Raw genomic sequence first — 23,258 nt, 5'->3', positions numbered from 1 at the left:
CATGTTTCTCTGCCATGTTGGTGTGGCTATTGTTAGTCGGCTCTTGCAGAAGGTCCTTTATTAAACCAGCTCATAAAATACACACAGATGGCAGCGACCACAGAAGAGTGATTAGCTCTCTTGTGTGTGGGGAAGGGATCCTCAAGTCCCTTTCTTCTAGTTACCCCAAGATATTCCACTGTCAAAAGACCCCTGCACTGTGCTGCAGGGAGCTAACGTACCCCTGCTCACTGCTCAGTATTTCCCATCCATCCATCCTCTCTGGCCTCACTTGCTTTCTCCTTCTCCAGCCTTTACTATTCTGTTCTATACTCTCCTTGCATTGAATATTTCCAGACTTTATACATGAGTGGGGCTCTGGTCTGTTTGTCTTCCTGTGCCTGACTCGGCCTTCCTGTTCTACCCAAGTTGTCACACAAATGGCAGGATTTTATTCTTCATGGGTAAGAGCCCTGTGTCTATGTGCTATATTCCTGCATGAGCTCACCTGCTTAGGGCACCCCAGCTACTGTGGACAGGCTGCAGATGTGCCTTCAATGGTTAGAGCTCGCTTTCTCTAGATGAGACACCAGTGGTGCCACTCTGGAGCACTAGGTGGCTCTCGCCTTAGACTTTGAGCACCTTTACATCCTCCACAGCAGCTGCACTAACTGCATCCTCCAATGGTGTACAAGATGCCACCTGCTTTCTAAGACCAGTGTGAAGACCCCGCAAATAAAGGAGACAAGAAGACAGGCAAAGACCACCCCCTCCACCCCATTCTTTCATTCTCCTCCACCTTAGAAGCGAAGAAGCAAACTGAAGACATCCAGGTCAAGAGCACATCCACGGCCCAGGGAGAGGCAACAACACAGGGCAGGTGACAAGCCACCTCTCCCACTTGGTACCACTGAGACAGAGGATGCAAAGGCAAGACTGTCAGGACAGAAATGCCAGAGGTCTCAGGGGGCTCACAAGTCAGCCTGGCATCGACTAGAGTTGGCCCTGGCAATACTGGAGGTCTGTAAGTGCCATTGTGGCTCAGGACAGCCAAGCCTCCGGAGGGGCAAAGCGCAGAGCCCCATGTGCATTTGGTCCCAGCAACATAATTCTCAGAGGCCACACTGCTCCAAATGTTCCCTGGACTCCAGCCAGGCTCATTCTTTACCTTAGCCCTGTAGGAACCCCACCCCCAGCCCCACTTCAGAGTCTAGCTGTCTCCCCCTGACCATTTTCTTTGTACAGGAGAGAACTGAACATATTTCCTCTGGGGAAAAAAAAGCCCTCAAACTTGCCAGCACCTCTATGTATCACTGTAGACTATTTCTGTGATAGACCTGTGTACCTGAGCTGACACAGTGCACTTGCCTGGACCCCAGGAAATACAATGGAGCCATTTTGGCTGAGCAGCTAACCTCGTTGGCTGACTGTTCCAGGAGGAGCTTCTTGTCTGCAGTCTTAAAGGCCTCGAGCGTGTTGGTGTTGTACAGGGTCCCCATGGCAGGGCAGCAGCGGGCAGGCGTGGGGGCACTCCTAGACATAAGATGAACAGTTATCCAACATGGCTGGGACCCTGAGCAAAGCATGGGGTGACAAGCAAACCTGATGCCACTGATGGGGAAGTGGGCCAATGTTTCTTTGGTCAAGCACAAGAAAGCAGGTGCTGTCTGGGGACCCTCAGCTGTCAGCCTCCCATTCTTCCCAAAGAAAGTTCATCTTTATTCTTTCTCATAACCAGGAACTGGCTGAATCAGGAACTGCCAAGGGCCTGAATTCTAACTAGCAGCTCTTTCCCCTCATAAACCTCGTGAAACTGCCTAGTGTGATGGTTAGTTCATGCCAACTAGAAACAAGCTAGTCATCTAGAAAAAGGAACCTCATTTGAAGATTTGCCTCCATCAGTTGCTTGTAGTCTATGTTGCATTTTCTCTTTGTTGATTGATGTGGAAGGGTCCACACCACTGGGAGCGGGGCCACCCTTGGGAAGGTGGTCCAAGAAACCAGACTGAGCAAGCAATGGAGAGCAGGACAGTAAACAGCATTCCTCCATGGCCCCGGCTTCTGTTCCAGCCTCCAGGTTCTTACCCTGACTTCCCTATATCATGGACTGTGGGGCGCTTACCCACCAACCCCACAGCTCCCCAGAGTTTTCTTGAGTGCAAGCAGCAGGAAATATTAGATAGAAGGATTTATAGTGCAGTGATAAACAGACAGAAAATAAAGGTTAGCCTCAAGAGGGCCTGGAACCTATTCCAACAGGCCCTGACTGTCTCTGCCCCAGGGTATTTATAGAGACACCAAGGGGTGGAGCAAAAGACCTCCTCCCCCAGTACAGCCAAGTGCAGACCATCTCAGACACCTGTACTCAGGCCCATGGCCCTAATCATCCTCTATGCAGACCTACTGGGTAAAGCCACGAGAAAGCTGAAAACGGGATCCCACAAAGGACTACACCATAAGCTGAAATAAACCCTTTCTTCCCCACATTGCCTTTGGCCATGCTGTTTATCACAGTAATAGAAAGCAAACTTGGACACCTGGGGTGCAATTCTCACTAGTGGACTCAGGTATACCCCTACCCACGCAGTGCTGGGCGCCAGCCCACATGCCCCAGGCAGCAGCTCCCATGTTCCTGGCTAAAGCCTAGTATCCCAGCACATTTTCAAGAATGGCGACACATACCCTGGAAGACAGAGAACTTCCCAGGAGTCAGGAATAAGTCCTTCCCTGCTTGTCCCACCTACTGGCCCACACTGCACAGCTCTGTACACATCTGCTATGTCATCCGGGCCATGGATAAAATGCAGGATGGCCAGACTGCTGTCAATCTAGGGCACCAGCCACATGGTTCACACCCACTACACTCCCCCAAAGGTCCCACAGGAATTGGAGAGCTAAAAGTGGAAGAAGATGGACTGATTCTAAACACAGGCTTGGACAGGGACCCATCTGCTGTCTCTGAAGTGATCAGCCTGAATTTTATATAGTACTGATGTTAAAAGAAAATAAAACTTGGTGCTGGAGAGGTGGTTCAATAGTTAAGAACACTGGCTGCTCCAATAGAGGACCCAGATTCAGTTCCCAGCATCCACATGATGGCTCACAACTATCTCTCAACTAACTCCAGTTGGAGGCAATCCATGACCTTGTCTGACTTCCATGGGCACCAAGCATGCCACGGTACACATATGTATGTTCATTCAGGCAAGACACTCACCCACATAAAACAAATAATTAAACCTAAACAAATTTTAAAAGGAAATATTTCTGCTGCTAATGACTTAATGCTATTGTCATATGGGACTTATGCAGAGAGAAGCTTCTGTTATTCATCACACTGAAGACAGTACATGTGTCAGAAACATGGTGTCTATTGATATCTTTCCATGTGTGGTGCACAAAGGAGCTGCGGGGCCTGATGGAAAGAGATGCCAATCTAGGACAGGTGAGGAGGGGCACATGAGTAACAACAGCTCTGCTAAATGCCACCAGTAAGCCTTAAATACCAAGTCTTAGATGTGTGTGTATGTGTAGGGGGTCATCTTTCAGTGGCCAGAGCTTTCCCTTGAGAGCCATGAGTCATCCATCATAGGCTGTCTGTCATCACATTCCTCCACTAAAAGAACATTCCTCACCTAGGCAAGGTGAAGGCATGGAAGACAGTCTTGAGGAGAGAGAAACCAGACAGGACAAATTTGGGCCTGGAGAGGAGATGGAGGCAGAGCCTCTTCTCAGCAGGCTTCCCACATCAGACAGCTCTACAGAATCAATGCTGAGGCAGAGGGAAGGAGGCTGGGGTCAAGCACAGTGCAAGAAGGGACTCCGTCCAACATAGCCCAATACCCCAGGTGTGTGCAAGCTAATACAGAGCCATACTATGAGGGACAACAGCTACTTCCAAGAACACAGACACTGCCAGGATGGCTCCTGGCAGCACCAGACACAGACAAGCTACTGACCACATCTACATCTGACTAGGCTCCCACCAGGAATTACTAGGATTTAATTTGTTACTAGTAGACAGTTATGATGGAGAAAGAAAGCTGTAAAGGGAGGGGCTGGAAAGATGACTCAGCAGTTAAGAGAGCTACCTGCTCTTGCAAAGGACCCAGTTTTGAGTCCCAACACTCACACAGTGGCTCACAAGCACATGTCACTCCAGTTCCAGAGGACCTGACGCTCTCTACTGGCCTCCTTGGGCACTGCATGCATGTGGTATATATACACACAAACAGACAAACACATACACATAATACTTTTTAAAGAAAAGAAGCCTCTGAAGGAAAAAAGAAATGCCAACAAGTATTTTATAAAGACAAACATTGACACTAATCTGCAATTATGTTATGCTTTTAAAATCTGCAATTTGGCCGGGCGGTGGTGGCACACGCCTTTAATCCCAGCACTTGGGAGGCAGAGGCAGGCGGATCTCTATGAGTTTGAGGCCAGCCTGGTCTACAGAGCGAGTTCCAGGAAAGGCGCAAAGATACACAGAGAAACCCTGTCTCGAAAAACCAAAAAAAACAAAACAAACAAACAAACAAAAATCTGCAATTTGATGGGGATAAGGAATAAAGTACATTAGTCTTTTGAGAGATTTAACAAAAATAGAGGGGGCCAGTGAGATGGTTCAGAGGATAAAGGCACTTGCTGCCAATACCAACCACCTACATTCAATCTCTGGGGCTAGCATGGTACAAGCAGAGAGAACAGCTTCCTATAAATTGTCCTCTGACCTCTACACATGTACTATGGTAAACACATACCCATGTGCATGCACACACACAATAAACAAAATGTTATTTGTAAACATTTTTAAAGGGCTAGAATGATGCTTCAACAGAGAGTACTGGCTGCTCTTGTAGAGGACCCAGATTTGATTCCCAGCACCCACACAGTGGCTCACACCCATCTGTAACTCCAGTTCCAGAGAGCCCAATACTCTCTTCTGGCTTTTGTGGGCACTGCACACATGTGGTGTTCAGACATACATGCAGGCAAAACTTATACATTAAAAATAAAAAATAAAAGAAAGAATTCTTCAAAACAAAGAGGTGGGGTTGGGGATTTAGCTCAGTGGCAGAGCACTTGCCTAGCAAGCGCAAGGCCTGGGGTTTGATCCTTAGCTCAAAAAAAAGAAAAAAAAAAGAGGTACTAGTAGAGAATCATAAAATATTCTATAATGATGATCTGGAAGGCTGTTATCTAAGCTCCAATCAACCTAGACGGCACCAGGTACAAGACAGGCTCTGAAAAGAACTAATTTGTTTCCTGCTAAACAAATGTAGCAGTCTCAGTAGGAGGCACCCGCTCCACACCCAGGACCTTCCTTGACTGCTCAAGGGAACATTCACTCCTCGCCCAAAGATGGCAGGGTTCTTTGGATTCTGCACAGATCAATACTCACATGTCAAAAGCACTGAACTCCAATGTCAGGCGGGTGGGCAGGCCAGCAGAGTCACCTGTGGAAGCATTATATCTCAGTGACAAACCGGAGTGGCAGTACCCATGTAAAAACATTGATGGCTAGTCATGTCCTTTTATTTGAAAATTGAGCCCAGGGGCCCTATCTGAGTCTGCTAACCCATGACATGCAGAAAACATGTGCACAGATAACAGTGGGTCTTGAGAGAGACCGATAGGGAGGGACTTGTAACCAACATAAAAGTAGACCCTGAGAATGCCCCCCACCCTACCCTCTGCGCACACCGAAGCTAGCTGAGCAGTGTCTGCTATAACTTGAGTTTCACCTCTTCTCTCTTTTCCCCCAGAGGGAATTTTTTTTTAATGACTTGAGGGGAAATGTCAAGAAAGACAAGAGGTAAAATACTATGGATGTAAAAGACAAGCATGTCCCTTGTCTAGCATTCATGAGGCGCTGGTTTCCATCCCCAGCACTCCAAGTAATAGTAACAAGTGCCGAAGGAGGGCTGCTGTCTCCACAGAGGAAGGACAAGAACACAGGGGTGGGGTGAGGCAGGCACCTACCATTGTAGTAGTAGCCCTTGATGTCCTTGGGGGTCTCGTCCAAGCGATACTCGTTCAACTTCTTCTGGGTTAGTTCATGCCAGAAGCCAACATCCAGGGCACTATTAAAGGGGGCGAACTGCAGCTTGGACAGTCCAGGGTCCCCCATGGCCACTGTTTTTACCTGTCTACCAAAACAAACAAACAAACAAAAAATAGAGCTTAAATAAAGCAAACGATTAGGGTTAGAAAAATGGCCGAGTGGCTAAGCGCACGTGGTACTCCTGCAGAGTACCCAGGTTTGGTTCCCAGAACCCACATGGTGGTGCCTTTATACCTACCTGTAGCTCCAGTACCAGGAGACCCAATGCTCTTTTCTCTTTTGGCTTCTGCATGAATGCAGTGGACATAAACTCACTGAGGCTCACACACATACACATAACTATAATAAATAAAACTTTTCTTTAAACAACTAGCCAAAGGCAGTTCCAGTGTATAGGCTCCCTTAAGACACTGCTCCTAGAGTGCACAGTCACTCTACCCAGAGTGTAATGTTCCCTCACAGACCTCTGGAGCCAGCCCAACTCCTGACAACAGTGCTCTGCACCTTTTACTTATCTTCATCATCATCATCATCATCATCATCATCATCATCACCATCACTAATTTTTTTAGACAGTTTCTCTACATAGCCCTAGCTACCTAGCTATCTTGGAACTCGCTCTGTAGACCAGGCTGGCCTTGAACTCACAGAGATCTGCCTGTCTCTGCTTGCCTCCCAAGTGCTGGGATTAAAGGCATGTGCCACCATGCCCATCTCTGCACCCTAGTAGTTCCCTGACCCTATCCCAGGTGCCCAGCACCTACTACTCTATCACTGTGAGACTGACACCACAGATACCTTAGTGAAGAGGAGTCATGCGTGACTTAAACTTTAGTGACTGGCTTATTTTACTTAAGACACAGCTTTGAAAACAGCCTGAAGAATTTGCCAAGTTCAGTCTCTTATAGGAGTAATTCGTATAAGCATCCTTTTGGCATTAACTTCTTGTATCTTGTGTTAGTGATGAGTGTGCACCCAGGCTCCCTCCCACTTGAGGCAAGCACTGAAACCCTGAACTGCACCCTTGGCTCCATCCTTGACTCCCTTTCTCATGAGTCAGCTGAGGACTGTCTTCTTGGAGACTGTCACAGGCTATGCATCCAAAAGCCAAAGTTGCATCCGTCAGAATGTGGCGATCTGAGCCAGGTGTGGTGGCACAGTCTCTCATCCTAACCCTTGGAAGATGGAGGCAGGAGGATCAAGAGGTCAAGATCATCTTTGGATACTTAGTGAATTCAAGGCCAATCTGGACTACATAAGACCCTGTTAGAAGGAAGGCAGGGAAGGAAAAGAAAAACAGAAAGAAAAGGCAAGAAGGGAGGGACAGAGGAGGAGGAAGACCAAGTTGGAATTCTGCCTGTTTGGGATCTGTGCTGAGTACTCCAGCTGAGGTGGGTAATGTCCACTTCCCACAAGCTTTAATCCTTTAAAATCTTCAAGTTGTATCTCTTTTTTCCCTCCCCATAGGGTCTGTGCTGTGATGGAGAGTGTTGCATTCTGCATCACAACATGCATTTTAATGTTTTTATTTCCCCACTCAGGTCATCAAGTGAATGTGGCCCTGAAAGCGACCCTGCATAAACACCAGGACTGTGAAGCACCCATGTGCACACCTGGGAACTACAGATGTGCACTGGGCCTGTGAACCACTCGTGTAGACTATGCATGTGTACCATAACTATGAACCATCCATGCACACCATACACATGCACCTCACTTTTGGGTGCTCACATCTGGATGAGCATAGCACAGCAGGAAAGCAGTGAGGAGTTGGCTTCAGCCCTGCAGGCTTGGGAATTTTCCAGTGGCCTGTGTGCACAGCTTCCATTTACCAGCACACATTTAAAATCCTTTCTTTTTTTTTTTTTTTTGCCAGAGCTGAGGACCGAACCCAGGGCCTTGCGATTGCTAGGCAAGTGCTCTGCCACTGAGCTAAATTCCCAACTCACACTTAAAATCCTAATGCTGTCTGAGCCAAAGGAAAAATGAATTATCAACTTAGCAACAATCTTGTTTGCCAAAGAGCTGTTTCTGCCTATGCCTGGCTGTGTGTCTATTTAAAGAACTTGGGTTCAGAGTCACCCACCTTCACTTACTGCATGTTTGGCCTCCTACACGGGCTGACTTACCCAATATGGGCCTGGATCATGTGGGCTGACTTGGTTATCTCTCCACATTAGGCAGTACATTGTCACTATTTTTCCTGGCTTCTGGCCGAAAGCACACTTGTTTCCAAGTATTTGCCCTTAGCTATACAGGCATGTATTCATATCAGTTTTTACATCCCAGAGCTGACAATTCCACTTTTATCCAGCCTCTGCATTTTCTAGAAAGAAATGCTATGCATTTTCAGAAATTAATCTTAATTCCTAGAATAGAAGCTATTCTATTCAAGCTAAAAATGTTAATTTTATGACAAGAGCTAAATCTGAAATGTTTTATTTAAAATATGTTATGTGTTATGAGCTAACCATCTTCTAAAGGTTGACTTTTTTTTTTTGAGACAGCATCTCACCATGTATCCTTGGCTGGCCTAGAACTTACTATGTAGACCAGAATGACTTCAAACTCTTAGACATCCACCTACCTCTGCCTCCCAAGTGCTGAGATTTAAGGCTTGTACCACCACACCCTATTGAGGTTTATTGTTTTACATGAATATTTGAATAAGGAAAACCTCCCCCATGTAAGATGCCTGTAATCCCAGCACTGGGGATGCTGAGGTGGGAGCACTGTAGGTTAGACATGAGCCTGGGTTCCACAGGGAGTTCCAGGGTGCTGGAGAAGATCCCGAGGCCCCACCCCTTTTGGAGAAGCTGCTGGTGACTGGTGGCTGCTGAGAGAGGAAGAATCACTCTCCTTCAGGGATGTGGCCCTAGTAGGTAGCTTATGCCTCAGTGGGTGGCCACATGCACCCCCATGTGCACACGTGCAACACTGATTGGAATCAGGTAGTTACTAATTATGAGAGATGAAATGAGAACAAGAAGCTAGAGGGAGATGGTGGGGGTTCTCAGGATCAACAGGCATTGTACACATATATGGAATTTCCAAAAATTTTATATATATATAAAATGAATAAAAGAAAAAAAAATAAAAGAAATGCTTCTGACTTAGAGAATTACTCATTGGTGTTTAAACTAGGTCAGCAAATGTCACAATGAGTGTTAAATGGTATTTCTTTAATGACCAAGCAAAATATACATCTTTGAGCTTTTTAAATAGCACAAGAATACAACCATCAGCTTGCAGGCGATTAACCACACATTTACAACAACTTGCTTTTTGTTAGTATTTATAATTTTCTTTGGTAATGCAAAATGAGCTCCTATAATGTAGTTTATTTAACTCTGTCCCAAATCTGGATTAAGAATCGAACTGAATTCAGTACTATTTTTTCTTTTGCTTTTTATATCTATAAAATTTCTATAAAACAGGCTTTATATAATTTTTAATTGGGAGAATTTAAATAGAAATAGCTAATGCAATAATTTCAGTTTACCAGGACTGACGATACTATCTATTTTATTTTTGGTTGTGAGCCTAGCCTTTAATGACTGAGCCATCTCTCTAACCCAATACTATCTATTTTAAAGCCTTTAAATTCCTTTAGTATGCCACATAGCAAGGATTCTTAAACTTTTTCTGCTTGCAACCACTATATACTTGAGGCCATTTTACACAACCTAGATACACAGAAGAAATGGTTAACACTGATTACCAGGATAGACTGCATACCCAGACTGTGTGGTTAACACTGGTTACCAGGAGGGACTGTATACCCAGACTGTGTGGTAAACACTGGTTACCAGGAGGGACTGCATACCCAGACTGTGTGGTTAACACTGGTTACCAGGAGGGACTGCATACCCAGACTGTGTGGTTAACACTGGTTACCAGGAGGGACTGCATACCCAGACTGTGTGGTTAACACTGGTTACCAGGAGGGACTGCATACCCAGACTGTGTGGTTAACACTGGTTACCAGGAGGGACTGCATACCCAGACTGTGTGGTTAACACTGGTTACCAGGAGGGACTGCATACTCAGACTGTGTGGTTAACATTGGTTACCAGGAGGGACTGCATACTCAGACTGTGTGGTTAACACTGGTTACCAGGAGGGACTGCATACTCAGACTGTGTGGTTAACACTGGTTACCAGGAGGGACTGCATACTCAGACTGTGTGGTTAACACTGGTTACCAGGAGGGACTGCATACTCAGACTGTGTGGTTAATACTGGTTACCAGGAGGGACTGCATACCCAGACTATGTGGTTAACACTGGTTACCAGGAGGGACTGCATACTCAGACTGTGTGGTAAACACTGGTTACCAGGAGGGGCTGCATACCCAGACTGTGAGCCAAACAACCCTGGTCTCCCTTAAGCTGCTTCTATCAGGGGTTTTGTTACAGTGATGGGAAAGCACCATTACAGGATACTGGTCCCCCAAGTGGGCTCTTTGCTGTGAGCAGCCTGATCATGTGGTTCCTGGGCCTTTAGAACAGGGCTGAGGAATGAATGCGAAGGGTTTGGAACTCTACACTGGAAGAGCCCAAGACTGCTATAAGCAGAGCTTAGTGGGCATTTTGGTGGGGAAGGAGTTCCCTGCTCTCAGCAGGACCCTGGGAAGTATTTCCTGAAGACACAGAACAGAGGGGCTGTTGCAACTGTGGCCATGGTGACCAGTCTACATTTGAGCCCACTGAAGAGCCTGAAAGCTTGTTTTACAATCATGAAAGATGTAATGGTTAGGGGGTTCGTGGAAGCTTATGCCAAGGTTCTAAGAGCTCACTGAGGCCAAGCAAGGTGAGGCAGTGAAGGTGACACCAGGGTGTTGGAGATGCCAGGATGGGGGATGCTTACTGTGAGAAGGCGTACAAAAGGATGAGAGCCAGTCCACAAAGTGCAGGGCTACCCAAGCCCTTTGGGGCCCAGATGATGCCATCATGAGCTCCAGACACCAGACATGGAGCTGCAGGAGTTGGTCTTCAATCCTGCTGGGCTTCAGTCTTGTTTTGGTTTGACCTTTCCTCGCTGTGCCTCCATTCCTGCCTTCTGGAACAGAGATGCTGGCTTGGTGCCATTGGATATTAGGGATATGTAACTTTTTAAAAAATAGACCCTCACAGTTAAGAGGCTGCCTTGAGTCTCAGAAGAGATTTTAGACTTTGAACTTTTGAAGTGTTAAGGGGTGTTAAAGACTATGGGGACCCCTTAAGTTAGACGAACTTTGCATTTTGCAGGATGATGGCCATGGGTCTGAGAGGACAACAGGCAGAAGGTTATTGCTTAAAAGTGATATGTTTGCACCTCAGGTCAACAAGAGGTAGACTTGTGATGGTTAACACTGACTGTCAACAGAATCAAGACTCATTAGAAGACAAGCCCCTGAGTACATCTGTGAAGGTTTCTAGGTTGGGCTTATTGAGATGAGAAGATCCACACTAAATATGGACGGCCCCCTCCAGTGGGCTGGGATCCTGGGAAACTGAACTGAGCACCAGCATTCATTTCTCCTTGCTTTGTGACTGTGGATACAATGCTGCCTCAAGCTACAGGTTACATGATTTCTCTGCCATGATCAACTACACCCTGGAACTATGAGCCAGAATACACCCTTCCTGTCTTCCTTCAGTTTTTCCATCAGGTATTCTAGCTCAGCAACAGGGAAAGTGCATTATACAACAGATAAGTAATAGGCATAGATACCAAACATTCACTGATAATAAACCATGAAGAAATGTATTTGAAAACAAGTCTTTGGTATACATATAATTTTAGCATTTATGAGATGAGAACAAACTAGAATACTTATTAAAGTTTATTTTAAATAATGTGTATGTGCCTGTGTGGGGGAATACACACAAAAGTACAGGTACCCATGGAGGCTAGAAGAGGGTGCTGGATCCTTTGGAACTGGAGTTACAGGTGGTTGCAAGCTGTTCAGTGTGGCTGCTGGAAACCTAACTCAAGTCCTCTGCAAGACCAACAAGTGTTCTTAACTGTTGAGCCATATTTCTTTCTTTCTTTCTTTCTTCCTTTCTTCCTTTCTTCCTTTCTTTCTTCCTTCCTTTCTTTCTTCCTTCCTTCCTTCCTTCCTTCCTTCCTTCCTTCCTTCCTCTTCCTTCCTTTTTTTTTTTTTTTTTTTTTTTTTTGAGACAGGGTTTCCCTGTGTAGCTTTGCGCCTTTTCCTGGAGCTCACATGGTAGATCAGGCTGGCCTCGAACTCACAGAGATCCGCCTGGCTCTGCCTCCCGAGTGCTCGGATTAAAGGCGTGCGCCACCACCACCTGGTTTGTTTGCTTTTTTATGATGTACCAGTCTGAATCTGTCAGCCCCAAATGAAAACAATACCCATCATGCCTTGCTACCTATGGGTTGGGGCTGATTTCATTTAAATAGAATTCTAATAAAATTTATCTATGGGCTGGAGAGATGGCTCAGAGGAAAAGAGCACTGGCTGCTCTTCCAGAGGTTCTGAGTTCAATTCCCAGCACCCACATGGTGGCTCACAACCATCTATAATGAGATCCAGTGCCCTCTTCTGGCCTGCAGGCAGAACACTGTATACATAATAAATAAATTTAAAAAATTATTTACAATGCAGAATGAAAAAGTAGGCTTTTTGGTCTTCAAAGTTAGTAAAGTCTTGACCTGTTAAACATTTTCAATGATAACTGAAAGACTTACATAAAACAGGTTTTACTGCACTCCAATGCTAGCCCATGTTCAAAATATTGTGCCTAATGTAAAATGCAGCATTTGGTATTCTCTATGCAATTCATAATGAAGACTGTCTGGTTTGGGAAAGTGAGAATGTGCCTTGACTGTGAGATGAGGTATAATTTACAGGAATTATACAATATGTGGCATTTTAAATAACAAGAAGGCATTTGCTTTAGTTATTACTATGGTCAAAGGGCATTTAGACTGTTCAGTAAACTCATTAAACTGAAGTTGCTAGCAGAGAGGTGAGTCTATATATGAAATAAAAATAGTGTTTATGTTTGCTAGCAACTCCCAGGCTCTGTGATCACAATGATTAATTCAAATAAGTGTATTGACTATTTGGAGAAGATCCAGGGGATGGGAAGATGGCTCAGAGTTCAGATTCTAGCACCCATGTTATTGGTTTACAACTGCCTATAACTGCAGCTCCAGGGAGACCCAATACCCTTTTCTGGCCTCCATAGTCACCTGCATTTATGTGGCACAGACACAGAGAGACAGCACAAATATAAATAAGCAATAAAACATTCAAAAAGACTCCTTTGCTGTCATCCAGAGTGGTTTTGCACAATTTTTCTGCCAAGGTTTTTGAGACAGTTTTCCCACCTTGTTGGATTGCAGAGGCAGAAACAGGGAGCTGTGACAGCATTGGCTGTCCACCAGAATGCATCTGTGTCTGCCAATCAAGGGCCAAGACTGTGGGCGAAGGAGCTGGGTGCCAGGCAGGGCCACAGGAAAGCCTGGGTGGAAGAGCAGGGTGCCAAGGAGCCTGGAAAGGCTGAGTTCTGGTGTGATGGGGAGAGGGGCCAAGGAAAAGGGAGAGAGAAGATTGGCTCTCGTAGGAGGGGAGTGGACCAGCCACCCTGGAGTGGAGGCCTGAGCCAGTGTAGAAGCACAAAGCTAACTGGTTACAAATACCAGCACAGAAGAAGCTGTGAAATCCGACTGAAGAATCCTGGATAGAGCTAGCAGCTTGTACATAGTTCCACACACCTGCAGCAGCAAAGGACTGTGAATGACAAAGTCAGTTCAGAGGCTAGACATGGATGTAGCTCGGTTAGTAGGGACTTCTTGTCTACCAAGCATGAGTCCCTGCGCTCCATCCCCACTGCAGACAAGAAAGAGGCTATGAATTGACGAAGAACTGAGCAGAGCAGAGGAAGTGAGAACAGAAAAGAGGCGGTCCTTCCTGGAACACTTAGGAAAGGTGACCAAACATGGTCTCTTGTGGGGTTCAAGGGACAACGGGGCAGAGGTTGCAGTGTGAATACACACTTGAAAGTGTGAGACCTGGATCTAATCCCTAGCACAGCAAAAACAAACCAGAAAGAGCAAGAGAGAAAGCCCTGTGGGCATCAGGCATGCCAAGCCAGGGAGAGTGAAGATGGTGCTGGCATCAGGATGTGGATACAAACACAGGACAGACCCTTTTACTTTTAGTTGTTGTTTTTTAAAGATTTATTTATTTATTTATTTATTTATTTATTTATTTATTTATTTATTATGTATACAGTATTCTGTCTGCATGTGACCCTACAGGCCAGAAGAGGGCACCAGATCTCATTACAAGTGGTTGTGAGCCACCATGTGGTTGCTGGGAATCGAACTCAGGACCTCTGGAAGAGCAGTTGGTGCTCTTAACCACTGAGCCATTTCCCCAGCCTTTTTTTTTTTTTTTAAAGACAGAGTTTTTCTGTCCTGGAACTAACCCTATAAAAAAGGCTGGCCTCAAACTCAGAGATCCTCCTGCCTCTGCCTCCTGAGTACTGGGACTAAAGGCATGTGCCACCACCACCCTGTCAGATGTTTCAGCAGAGGATGATAATGGACAAGGAAATTGAGGTAGGTCTGGGAAAGTGACCTGGAGAAATAAGGGGCTGAGCTACTGTACTAATGGAGGACACGGCTGCCTCTATCAGATCTTGGGTATTTTCCTTCAAGTACTTTAAAAGCTTCAGGACTTAGATCTGAGATGAATTTAAAAAAATAAGATTATTTTATGTGTACGATTGTGTGCCTGAGTGTATGTCCATGCACCGTTTGTGTACAATACCCTTGGAGGCCAGAGAAGGGTGCTAGATCCCCTGGAACTGGAGGTACAGATGGCTGTGAGGCACAATGCGGGTGCTGGGTATGGAACCTTGGTTCTTTGCAAGAGTAGCTAGTACTCTTAAATACTGAACTATCTCTCCATCCCTGTGAGTTCATACTTGTACAGTGTTAGACAGAGGATTTGGGTTTCTGTCTTCTACACGCCAATGCCCAGTTTTCCCAGCAGCATCTGTGGAAGAGACTGTCTTTTCTTTCAATATATGATCTTGGTGCCTTTTTCAGGAATCAACTGGCTACAGCTACATGCATTTATTTCTAGGTTCTTTATTTTATCCCATTAGTCTACACACTTGTCTTTACAACAATACACCGTGCTGCTTCTGCTACAACTCTGTACTATAGTATGTATGAGTATGAGTGTGTGTGTGTGTGTGTGTGTGTGTGTGTGTGTGTAACGTGTATTAGAAAGGGTCTCATTGTGTAGCCCTGGCTGGCCTGGAACTCTCTATGTAGACCAGGCTGGCCTTGAACTCACAGAGATCTGCCTGTCTCTGCCTTCTGAGTGCTGGGATTAAAGGCGTGTGCCGCCACGCCCGGCTCCTAGAGTCTATTTTGAAGTTAGGTACTGTGGTGACTGCAGCATTGCTCTTTTTGCTCAGAATTGTTCTGACACTATGATTCTCTTTTGTGTTTACACATAAACTTGTTTTGTTCTTTGAGCCCAGTCTGGCCTCAGTCTCTCAATCTTCCTGCATCTGCCTTTCCAGTGCTGAGATTACAGTCACATTTACCATATCCGGCTTCCTTCATGTGTTTTATGATTATTTTTTCTAGTTTCATGAAGACCATCATTGGCACGTTAGTGGGACGGCAGTTCTAGTAGTGTGGCCATTGGAAAACTGTTAATTATGCTGACTCATGGACACTAGAAGTCTCTCCATTGTGGAATGTCAGCTTCTTTATTGTTCTAGTTTTCATGGTAGAGATCCTCACCTCTTCAGTTGGGTTTATTCCTGGTTTTATTTTGTTTTGAGTAGTGATGGTGGTTGTTTTCTTCCATTTTGGTCTCAGTGAGTTCATTACTGGCACATGGAAAAGCTAGTGATTTTTCAACATTGATTGTAGTCTGCTCCCTTACTTGATTTGTTTATGGGTTCTATGAGTCTTGGCGAAGTCATGAGGGTTTTCTAACAACAGACTCCTGTCATCTGCAGTCAGGGATAATTTGACTTCTCCCTTCCTGTTTACACCCCCTTCTTTCTCTTCACGGCTGTTCTGGCTAAAATTCTAAATATTGAATGAGCCATGAGTACAGACACCCTCATCCCTTCTGTCCTCTGAGGCAGTGCGGCCAGTTCCTGCTCCTCAGCCTGACAGATGTCGTGCGTTTGTCCTACTCTGCTTTTTTCACTCTGAGCTGCAATAGCTCTGTGTCTGCTTTCTCAGGTTTTCAATCGAGAGGATAGACTGAATTTTATAAATGCCATTTTCTGCATTCATTGAGATGATGCTTCAGTTTTGATCCCTGGGAGCTGACGTATGGGGTGACATCAAATTAAAGAGCAGCCACACTGCAAGTGGCAGCCACAGAACAGGAGAACTTCGCAAGCCATGCATCTGACAGGCTTCATTATCCAGAATGTATGACAACTTCAGTGAAAGCAACAAGCTATCCAACCATCAAATGGGCAAACAAACTGAACAGACAGTTCTCAACAGAGTATGACAGCCAATAAATACATAAAAACATATGTTCAACATCTTTCGCCATTAGGGAAATTCAAATAAAAACATACATTGATATTCTATCTTACCTTAGTTAGAATAGCTGACAATTAATAATCACCATAACAACAACACATGTGGGCAAGGACTTAGGGAAAAGGAACCCAAGGATTTAGGAAAATGAACCTTATACGCTGTTGGCAGAAATAAAACTACTTCAGTCACTATGGAAAACAGTACAGGGTCCCTCAAAAAACTAAAATGCTAACTAGCAAGCAACTGAGCTATACTGTTCCTTGGGGATGCACCAAAGGGCTCTAAGACCTTATATACAGGAGACATCAGCATGCCCATGCTATCACAACACTGTACACATCGGTCAATCTCTGGAATCAGCCTGGGGCCCTTCAGCAGATGAATGGCTAAAGAAAATGGTAAATATACACAATGGAGTGTTAGTGGGCTGAAGAGAAGAATGAAACCAGGCCATTTGCTAAAAGTCATCACATTAAAGGAGGCAGAGACAGACAAATGGCACATGTTTCCTTTTAGCTGCAGAAGCCAGAATTGAAAAAAGAAAAACGACTATTAAGGAAGAAGGGTAAGAGGTGGGAGGGAGGAAAGGGAGAATAAGAGCATCATAAGGAAAAATGGTATCAAAGCACAACATCTACATGAATTGAGGTGGTACAGTAAACCATTAATATGTGCAATAAATATCCATTAATAATTACAAATCAAAAAAGGGGCTGGGTGTGGTGATGCACGTCTCTAACCCCAGCATAGGGGGCAGAGGCAGGAGGATCTCTGAGTTTGAGGTCCTTAAAGAGCAAGGACAGAGGACACTGCAGGATGACCTTCTGTACACTGGATTTTAATACCTATGACTCTAAAATGCAATTTAACAGAAAACTGCCAGACTGGGAATAGGCTGTGAACTCAAAGTCACTACAGGAGAGGAGCTGCCTGAGTCCCCGTGGCTTGGCCTAGGTCACTTTGCTGCTGGATGCCCAGGGGCAGCTGCTTTCCACAGGCTCAGTATGCTCCACCCATTTAAAAGTATGCTTGGTCACCAGGGCCCCACTGTGCATGGCTGGAACACTCTCAGCAGAGCTTGGGAAACCAAGAAAAACCAGCAGAAGACAGCAGGTGGGATGGAAGTAATTAATCCCTTTCCTCTAGAACTGGCGAGTTTCAGTGATCACAAAGGGCAAGATCATATATCAGGTAAAGGCTCACCCAGGGTCTCACCATATAGCCCAGATTTCCACAGACTTTTGATCCTCTTGCTTGAGCCTCAAGAGTGCTGGGATTATAGGTGTACACCATCATACCTGGTTCTCTGCAAGCTTCCGAAAAATAAAATGTGAGGCTGAAGAGATGGCTCAATGGTTAAGAGCATGTGTTATTCTTCCAGAGGACTGGAGTTGAGTTCCCAGCACCTACATGGCAGCTCACAAGTTTCTGTAACTCTAGCTCAAGGATATCTGGTGTCTGGAGGGTACTGTATGTATGTACAAACAGATAAAAATAATAAAAATAAATATTTTTTAAAAATTGAGTTGCCTGGGTCCTGTGTGTTCTTCCTATGCAGGGACAAAGAACAAGGTTGGTAGCCAGGAGCCTGTAAGTATGACCGGTAGCCCGGTGATGCAGGAGGATCTCTGATGCTACTTTGGAGATACTGGCATGGCTGCTGTTTCCTGACCCGAGGCCTTTGTGGTATTCCCAGGAAATCTTCCCACTCTTTGCTGGGAAAATCCCTTCTGATCACTTAGAGTCCTTTATTCAGCTCCCATTAACACCCACAGCTATTTAGATGCAGTGACTCCTGGTCCCACAGGTAACAGCTTCTGTTACAGCTTTGGATGTCTTTTAAAACATGTATGGGCATGTGTGTGCAGGTGTATGTGTGTGGAGATAGAGAACAACCCCAGTGGTCATCTACAGGAACAACACCCACCTCGTTGCCCTGGAGCTCATACACTAAACTGGCTGGAGCCCCAGGGATCGCCTTGTCTCTGCCACCCTAGCACTGTGACTACAGGTGCTTGCCACTATGCCAAGCATTGATTTTTACGTTATTTTTAATAAGAGGAGATACAGTGTGCAAGCATATCATGCCATACACGAGAAGTCAGAGGACAATTTCCAGGAACCTGTTCTTTCCTTCCACCTTGTAAGTCTGTGATTGAATTGAGGTTATCAGGCTTGGTAGCAAATGCCTTCACACTGCTTAGCCACCTTGCTGCTCTATGCCTAGTATTTACACAGGGGTGAGTTCTAGGGAGCAAACTCAGGTCCTCATGACTCTTGCTGATTAAATTATCTCCCCAGTACCCTTTACAAAAACTCATGACGGCCAGTGTTAAGTGTTCTCCCGACGCTCATTCTGCCAAGCACCAAGCACTGCACTAAACATTGTACACACCCTTCCCATGACAACCCACTATCAATTAGATTGTTTCCTTTACAGACCAGTAAATGAGGCACCGAGAGGTTAAGGGACTTGCCTAGAGTCACACAGTGAGGAGATGGAAGAAAGGATACATGGCTGCTAGCTTCAGGGCCCCTCTGTCCTCCCTGAGCTGCTGGGCCTTGTTGGGAAGAACCTCTTCAGAATCTATCCAGTCCACCAGTCCCTGTAAGCGAACCAATACCCAGTGTCTGGATACTCATTTGCCAACACAGACAAAGCAAACAGGATGGAAACTACCAGGGCCAGGGCCATCACCCAGTGTAAGAAGAGACTGACCCAGGAGCAGACAGCGGGGCAAATGCACCTCACCGGAATCCTGCAAGGAGTCAGCTGTCTGCAATTTCCTCCTGAGGACCAGGCTCCCTTCTTCCCCTGTGCTCTCTGATGCCCTGCTGAGGCACTGAGATGATTTTACTGGGGCCAGAGGATCCCGGAGATAAAAGAAAACCATTCTATAGCTTCAGGGGCTGGGAAGGTCACCAAGATGACTACTTAGAAGGCAAGGGACCATTTGTAATATTGGCTACACCTCAGTAAAGCTGTTAGGAGGCTGCTAGAAAAAAACAAACAAACAATAACAACAACAAACCCTGAAGGCAATAACCGGTGTGCTGAGTGTGTAAAAGGCACATACTTCAAACATTCTCTGGATTCTTTGGCAGACTACGAGACCCTATTTACTTTCTAAGAGGATATGGCTGGTCTTCACTGAGTTACAGGAGGATATAGCAAGGACAGTAACACAGTATCAGGAATGTGCAGTAAGCATTAGTGCAGGTTAGACCTCTGAGGAACCTAACACCATGCTGGTTGCTAAACTGGAAAGTAAGATTTAGGAAGTGACATGCAGAGGACCTGGAGCAGCAAGGGGAGCCGGGTATAGAGTCAGTCATGCCTGTCTCTGGCTCTCATTCCTCCTGAAAAGCCAGGTTCTACAGCTCTGGACAGGGCAGGAGAGACCTCAGCCTCTTAGAAGCTGAATGGCTCTGCTGTTCCCACCTGGACACTGGGTTCAGATACGGGCCCGAGGCTGACTGTGGGAAACCCCAGTCTCCCAGGATGGGACTGTTGTTTCTGGTGAAAGAAGACAGGCTTTGATGAGGGCTTGACAAGTAACACACAAGAATCCCAGCGGCCAAAACACAGTCAAGATGAAAGTGAAATGACGGGGCAGTAGGGCAACACAAACCCCCAGGGCTTCATTTGCCACAGAGCACTGGTGCTAGTTGCAGACTTTTATCCACGGAGCCACATCGAATGATGTCCATGTGGGAGCTCAGATGTCACTGAGTGCCCAAACTAACCAAAAGATAGAAGCTGGGGAGGAGGGAAGGGCAAGACACAAGAAGGCAGGAGGAGGTAGGAGGCAGGAAGTGGAGGACAGGAGTCTAGGGGAAAGAGGAGGTGGGAGCTGGGCATGGGAGGGTGGTGAGGGCAGGAGGAGAGCTGTGGCAGAGAGGCAGGATAGGGAGGAAGTAGAGGGTGGGGGTAGGTAACAGGGGTAGTGAGCAGAAAGCAGGGGGCAAAGGCTGGGGCAATAATGTTACAGGAACAGGATGAGTTTTGGTCTTTCATTGAGTTATGGATATTTGTCATCTTGTGTGTGTGGTTAGTTACAAGTTATTATTGGATATGATTTAAAAGAGGGGAGGATAAATATGATAGGACAAAAAGGTAGATTATTAAATCTATTTTCAAACTAAAAAAGCAACTACTAGTTTTAAATAAGTTACATTGATATGGATTTTTGTACATTGATACAAATTTAAGGTTATTTTTGTTATACTGTATATATGTTTCTACTTCTGTTTAAGATAATTTTGTGTATTGTTACAAATTTAAAGTTATTGTCCTTACACTGTACATCTGTTTCTATTTTTTGCTTAATTCATTACCTATACAGCTTGTACCTATACAGCTTGTTTTAACAACTTAGACTTGTCTTGACATGAGATGCGTCTGCTCCTGGCAGCACTGATCTACTTCTAAAGAGGATAATGGGTATCAAAGAAACTACATATGGAGTTTGCTTTCTTTGTGGCATAAGCTACCCATTAGGGCAAGAAACTGCCCTTGCCTTGACTGTTGAGAGTACGCTGCCCAAACTGGACAAGCAGAACAAAAAGAAAGGTGACTGCTGAACTTTGCCAAAACAGGGTAGGACAATCCTTCAAAATTTCCTGCTTCTAAAAAAGGTCTGTCAGATATTCTAGGCCTGTAAGCAAACTATGGATGCTCCACCATTGCAGAGGAACCTTGGGTGACTGTCCAGGCAGCCAGTTGTCATTTCTCACATTTTTGCCAGGAGCAAGCAACTACAGGTATTAGCAGTGGTCTGTGATTTGGATCCAGTTCCTCTTTTGTTCTTTAATATTTGTGCATGGATTTTGTTGGCTAATAAATGGCAAGGAAATTTTACAACATGATAGGAGACAGGAAGGGGCAGGAGGGGAACAGGAGGCAAAGGGCCAGGGGTTGGGGCAGGCTACCGACAGAGTCACTCTCTGAGTCTTCCTAACTTGCCACATGTATCTGGAATAGCAATACAGAAATAAGGAAAATAAGAACAGTTTTCTTTCTGTCCAAACAAATGGCCATGTGGACAGGACAGGCTTTTGTGTCAGGATACCCAGCACTGCCATCAGTGCCCCCAGCTGACTACACCAGCACCTTGTCACCCTGTGCTCCCACTGATGGGAGGGAAAAAAACCAAACATTTTGGCAACCATGTCAGAGGGAAGAATCCTGTGTATTTTTTAAAGGATGGAGACTATCTGTGATGATTATTCTTGCTTGTCAACGTGACTACATTTGCGAGATGTTTTTCTTAATTAAATCACTGGAATGGGCAGGTCCACTTTTCATCTGGGCCACACCTTCCACTGGCAGCCTGTGGAAAAGACATGGGAGAAGGAAGCTTTGCTCTTTGCCTGTTTGCCCTCACTCTCACTGGCAAGTCCATTTCTTCGTGACATTAGAGTTATTTCTTTGGGATTCCAGAGTATTCCAGAAGACCAGCTGAGACATCCAACCTCCTGGACTGAACAACAACTGGATTTTTAGGCTTTCTGTTGGTAGACAGCCATTAGACTAGCTAGACCAGAGCCTGAAATCCACTCTAATAAATCTCATTCTACCAGTTCTGTTCCTCTAGAGAATCCTGACTAATACACTAGCTAAAGAATATTTTAAAAATCTAAAAAAGAAAGAAAGAGAGAAAGAAAGAAAATAAAGGAAATAAAAAAACAAAAAACAGACATTTTTATTTTTGGTTTTTGGAGACAGGGTCTTACTATGTAGCCTTGGCTGTCCTGGAACTCACTTTGTAGACCAGGATGGCCTTGAATTCACAGAGATCCACCTGTCTCTGCCTCCCGAGTGCTGGGACCAAAGGTGTGTGTCACCAGCACCCAGCTTTTAAAGACTGAAAATTGCTTAAAACTGAATCTTTAAGATGTAGCAGGAATTTTAAAAGGTCTTATTAATAAAATCAAACCTGAGCCAGGTATTGGGGTGAACGCTGGAAGATCAGAGAAGCAGAACAAGCCACAGCTACCTCACCTCACCAGTTCCTCAGCTGATCCTGTTTCCTCAGACTGGAAGCCTCTGAGTCCTCATCCGAATGGATCTTAGCTGAACTGCTGCTAGAAGCCTAAAAGCTTAACCAGCCAAATGCTTCTAGTTTCTGGTCCTCACGCCTTATATATCTTTCTGTTTTCTACCATCACTCCCTGGGATTAAAGGCGTGAGTCACCATGCTTGGCTATATCCTTGAACAGATGGATTTCTGCCTCTGGTAATACTAGGATTAAAGGCGTGTGCTACCATTGCCTATCCTCTATGTTTAATATTGTGGCTGTTCTGTCTCTGACCCCAGATAAGTTTATTAGGGCGCACAATATTTTGGGGAACACAATACCACCACACTAAGTTAAAGTTTTTATTTATATGCATGTGTCTCTCGTCTCTCTCTGTCTCTCTCTCTCTCTCTCTCTGTGTGTGTGTGTGTGTGTGTGTGTGTGTGTGTGTGTGTGTGTGTGCATATATGTGTCTTTATCATGAGTGTACAGATATCAAGGGAGGCCCCTAGAACTGGAGTTACAGACAGTTGTGAGCCACCATGTGGGTGTTGGGTACCAAACCGGGGTACTTTGCAAGAGCAGCCAGAGTTTGAAACCTCTGAGCCATCTCTCCAGCCCTAAAAACCGAATCTTTTTA

At 45.3% G+C, this 23,258-nt stretch overlaps 1 protein-coding gene across 3 annotated transcripts in view; it reads right to left on the bottom strand.

Annotated features, from left to right (window-relative positions):
* The window catches only part of Atg7 (autophagy related 7), a 210,201-nt gene that overhangs the window by 169,964 nt on the left and 16,979 nt on the right, over positions 1 to 23,258 (bottom strand). The window contains exons 1-4 of one of the 3 annotated variants that reach the window (XM_036180499.1): positions 10,919 to 11,024; positions 5,968 to 6,134; positions 5,387 to 5,441; positions 1,395 to 1,512 (exon numbers count right to left, since the gene is read on the bottom strand). In XM_036180499.1, the coding sequence (XP_036036392.1) occupies positions 1,395 to 1,512; positions 5,387 to 5,441; positions 5,968 to 6,115 (321 nt within the window). In that variant the 5' untranslated portion in view covers positions 6,116 to 6,134; positions 10,919 to 11,024. Of the gene's footprint in view, positions 1 to 1,394; positions 1,513 to 5,386; positions 5,442 to 5,967; positions 6,135 to 10,918; positions 11,025 to 23,258 lie in introns of those variants that run through there. The other 2 variants (XM_036180497.1, XM_036180498.1) reach the window with 2 other exon arrangements.

This window comes from Onychomys torridus, chromosome 3, assembly GCF_903995425.1.
Source record: "Onychomys torridus chromosome 3, mOncTor1.1, whole genome shotgun sequence".
Lineage (NCBI taxonomy): Eukaryota > Metazoa > Chordata > Mammalia > Rodentia > Cricetidae > Onychomys > Onychomys torridus.
Note: the sequence above shows the minus strand (reverse complement) of the source record. Positions and strands in the feature narration are given on the sequence as shown.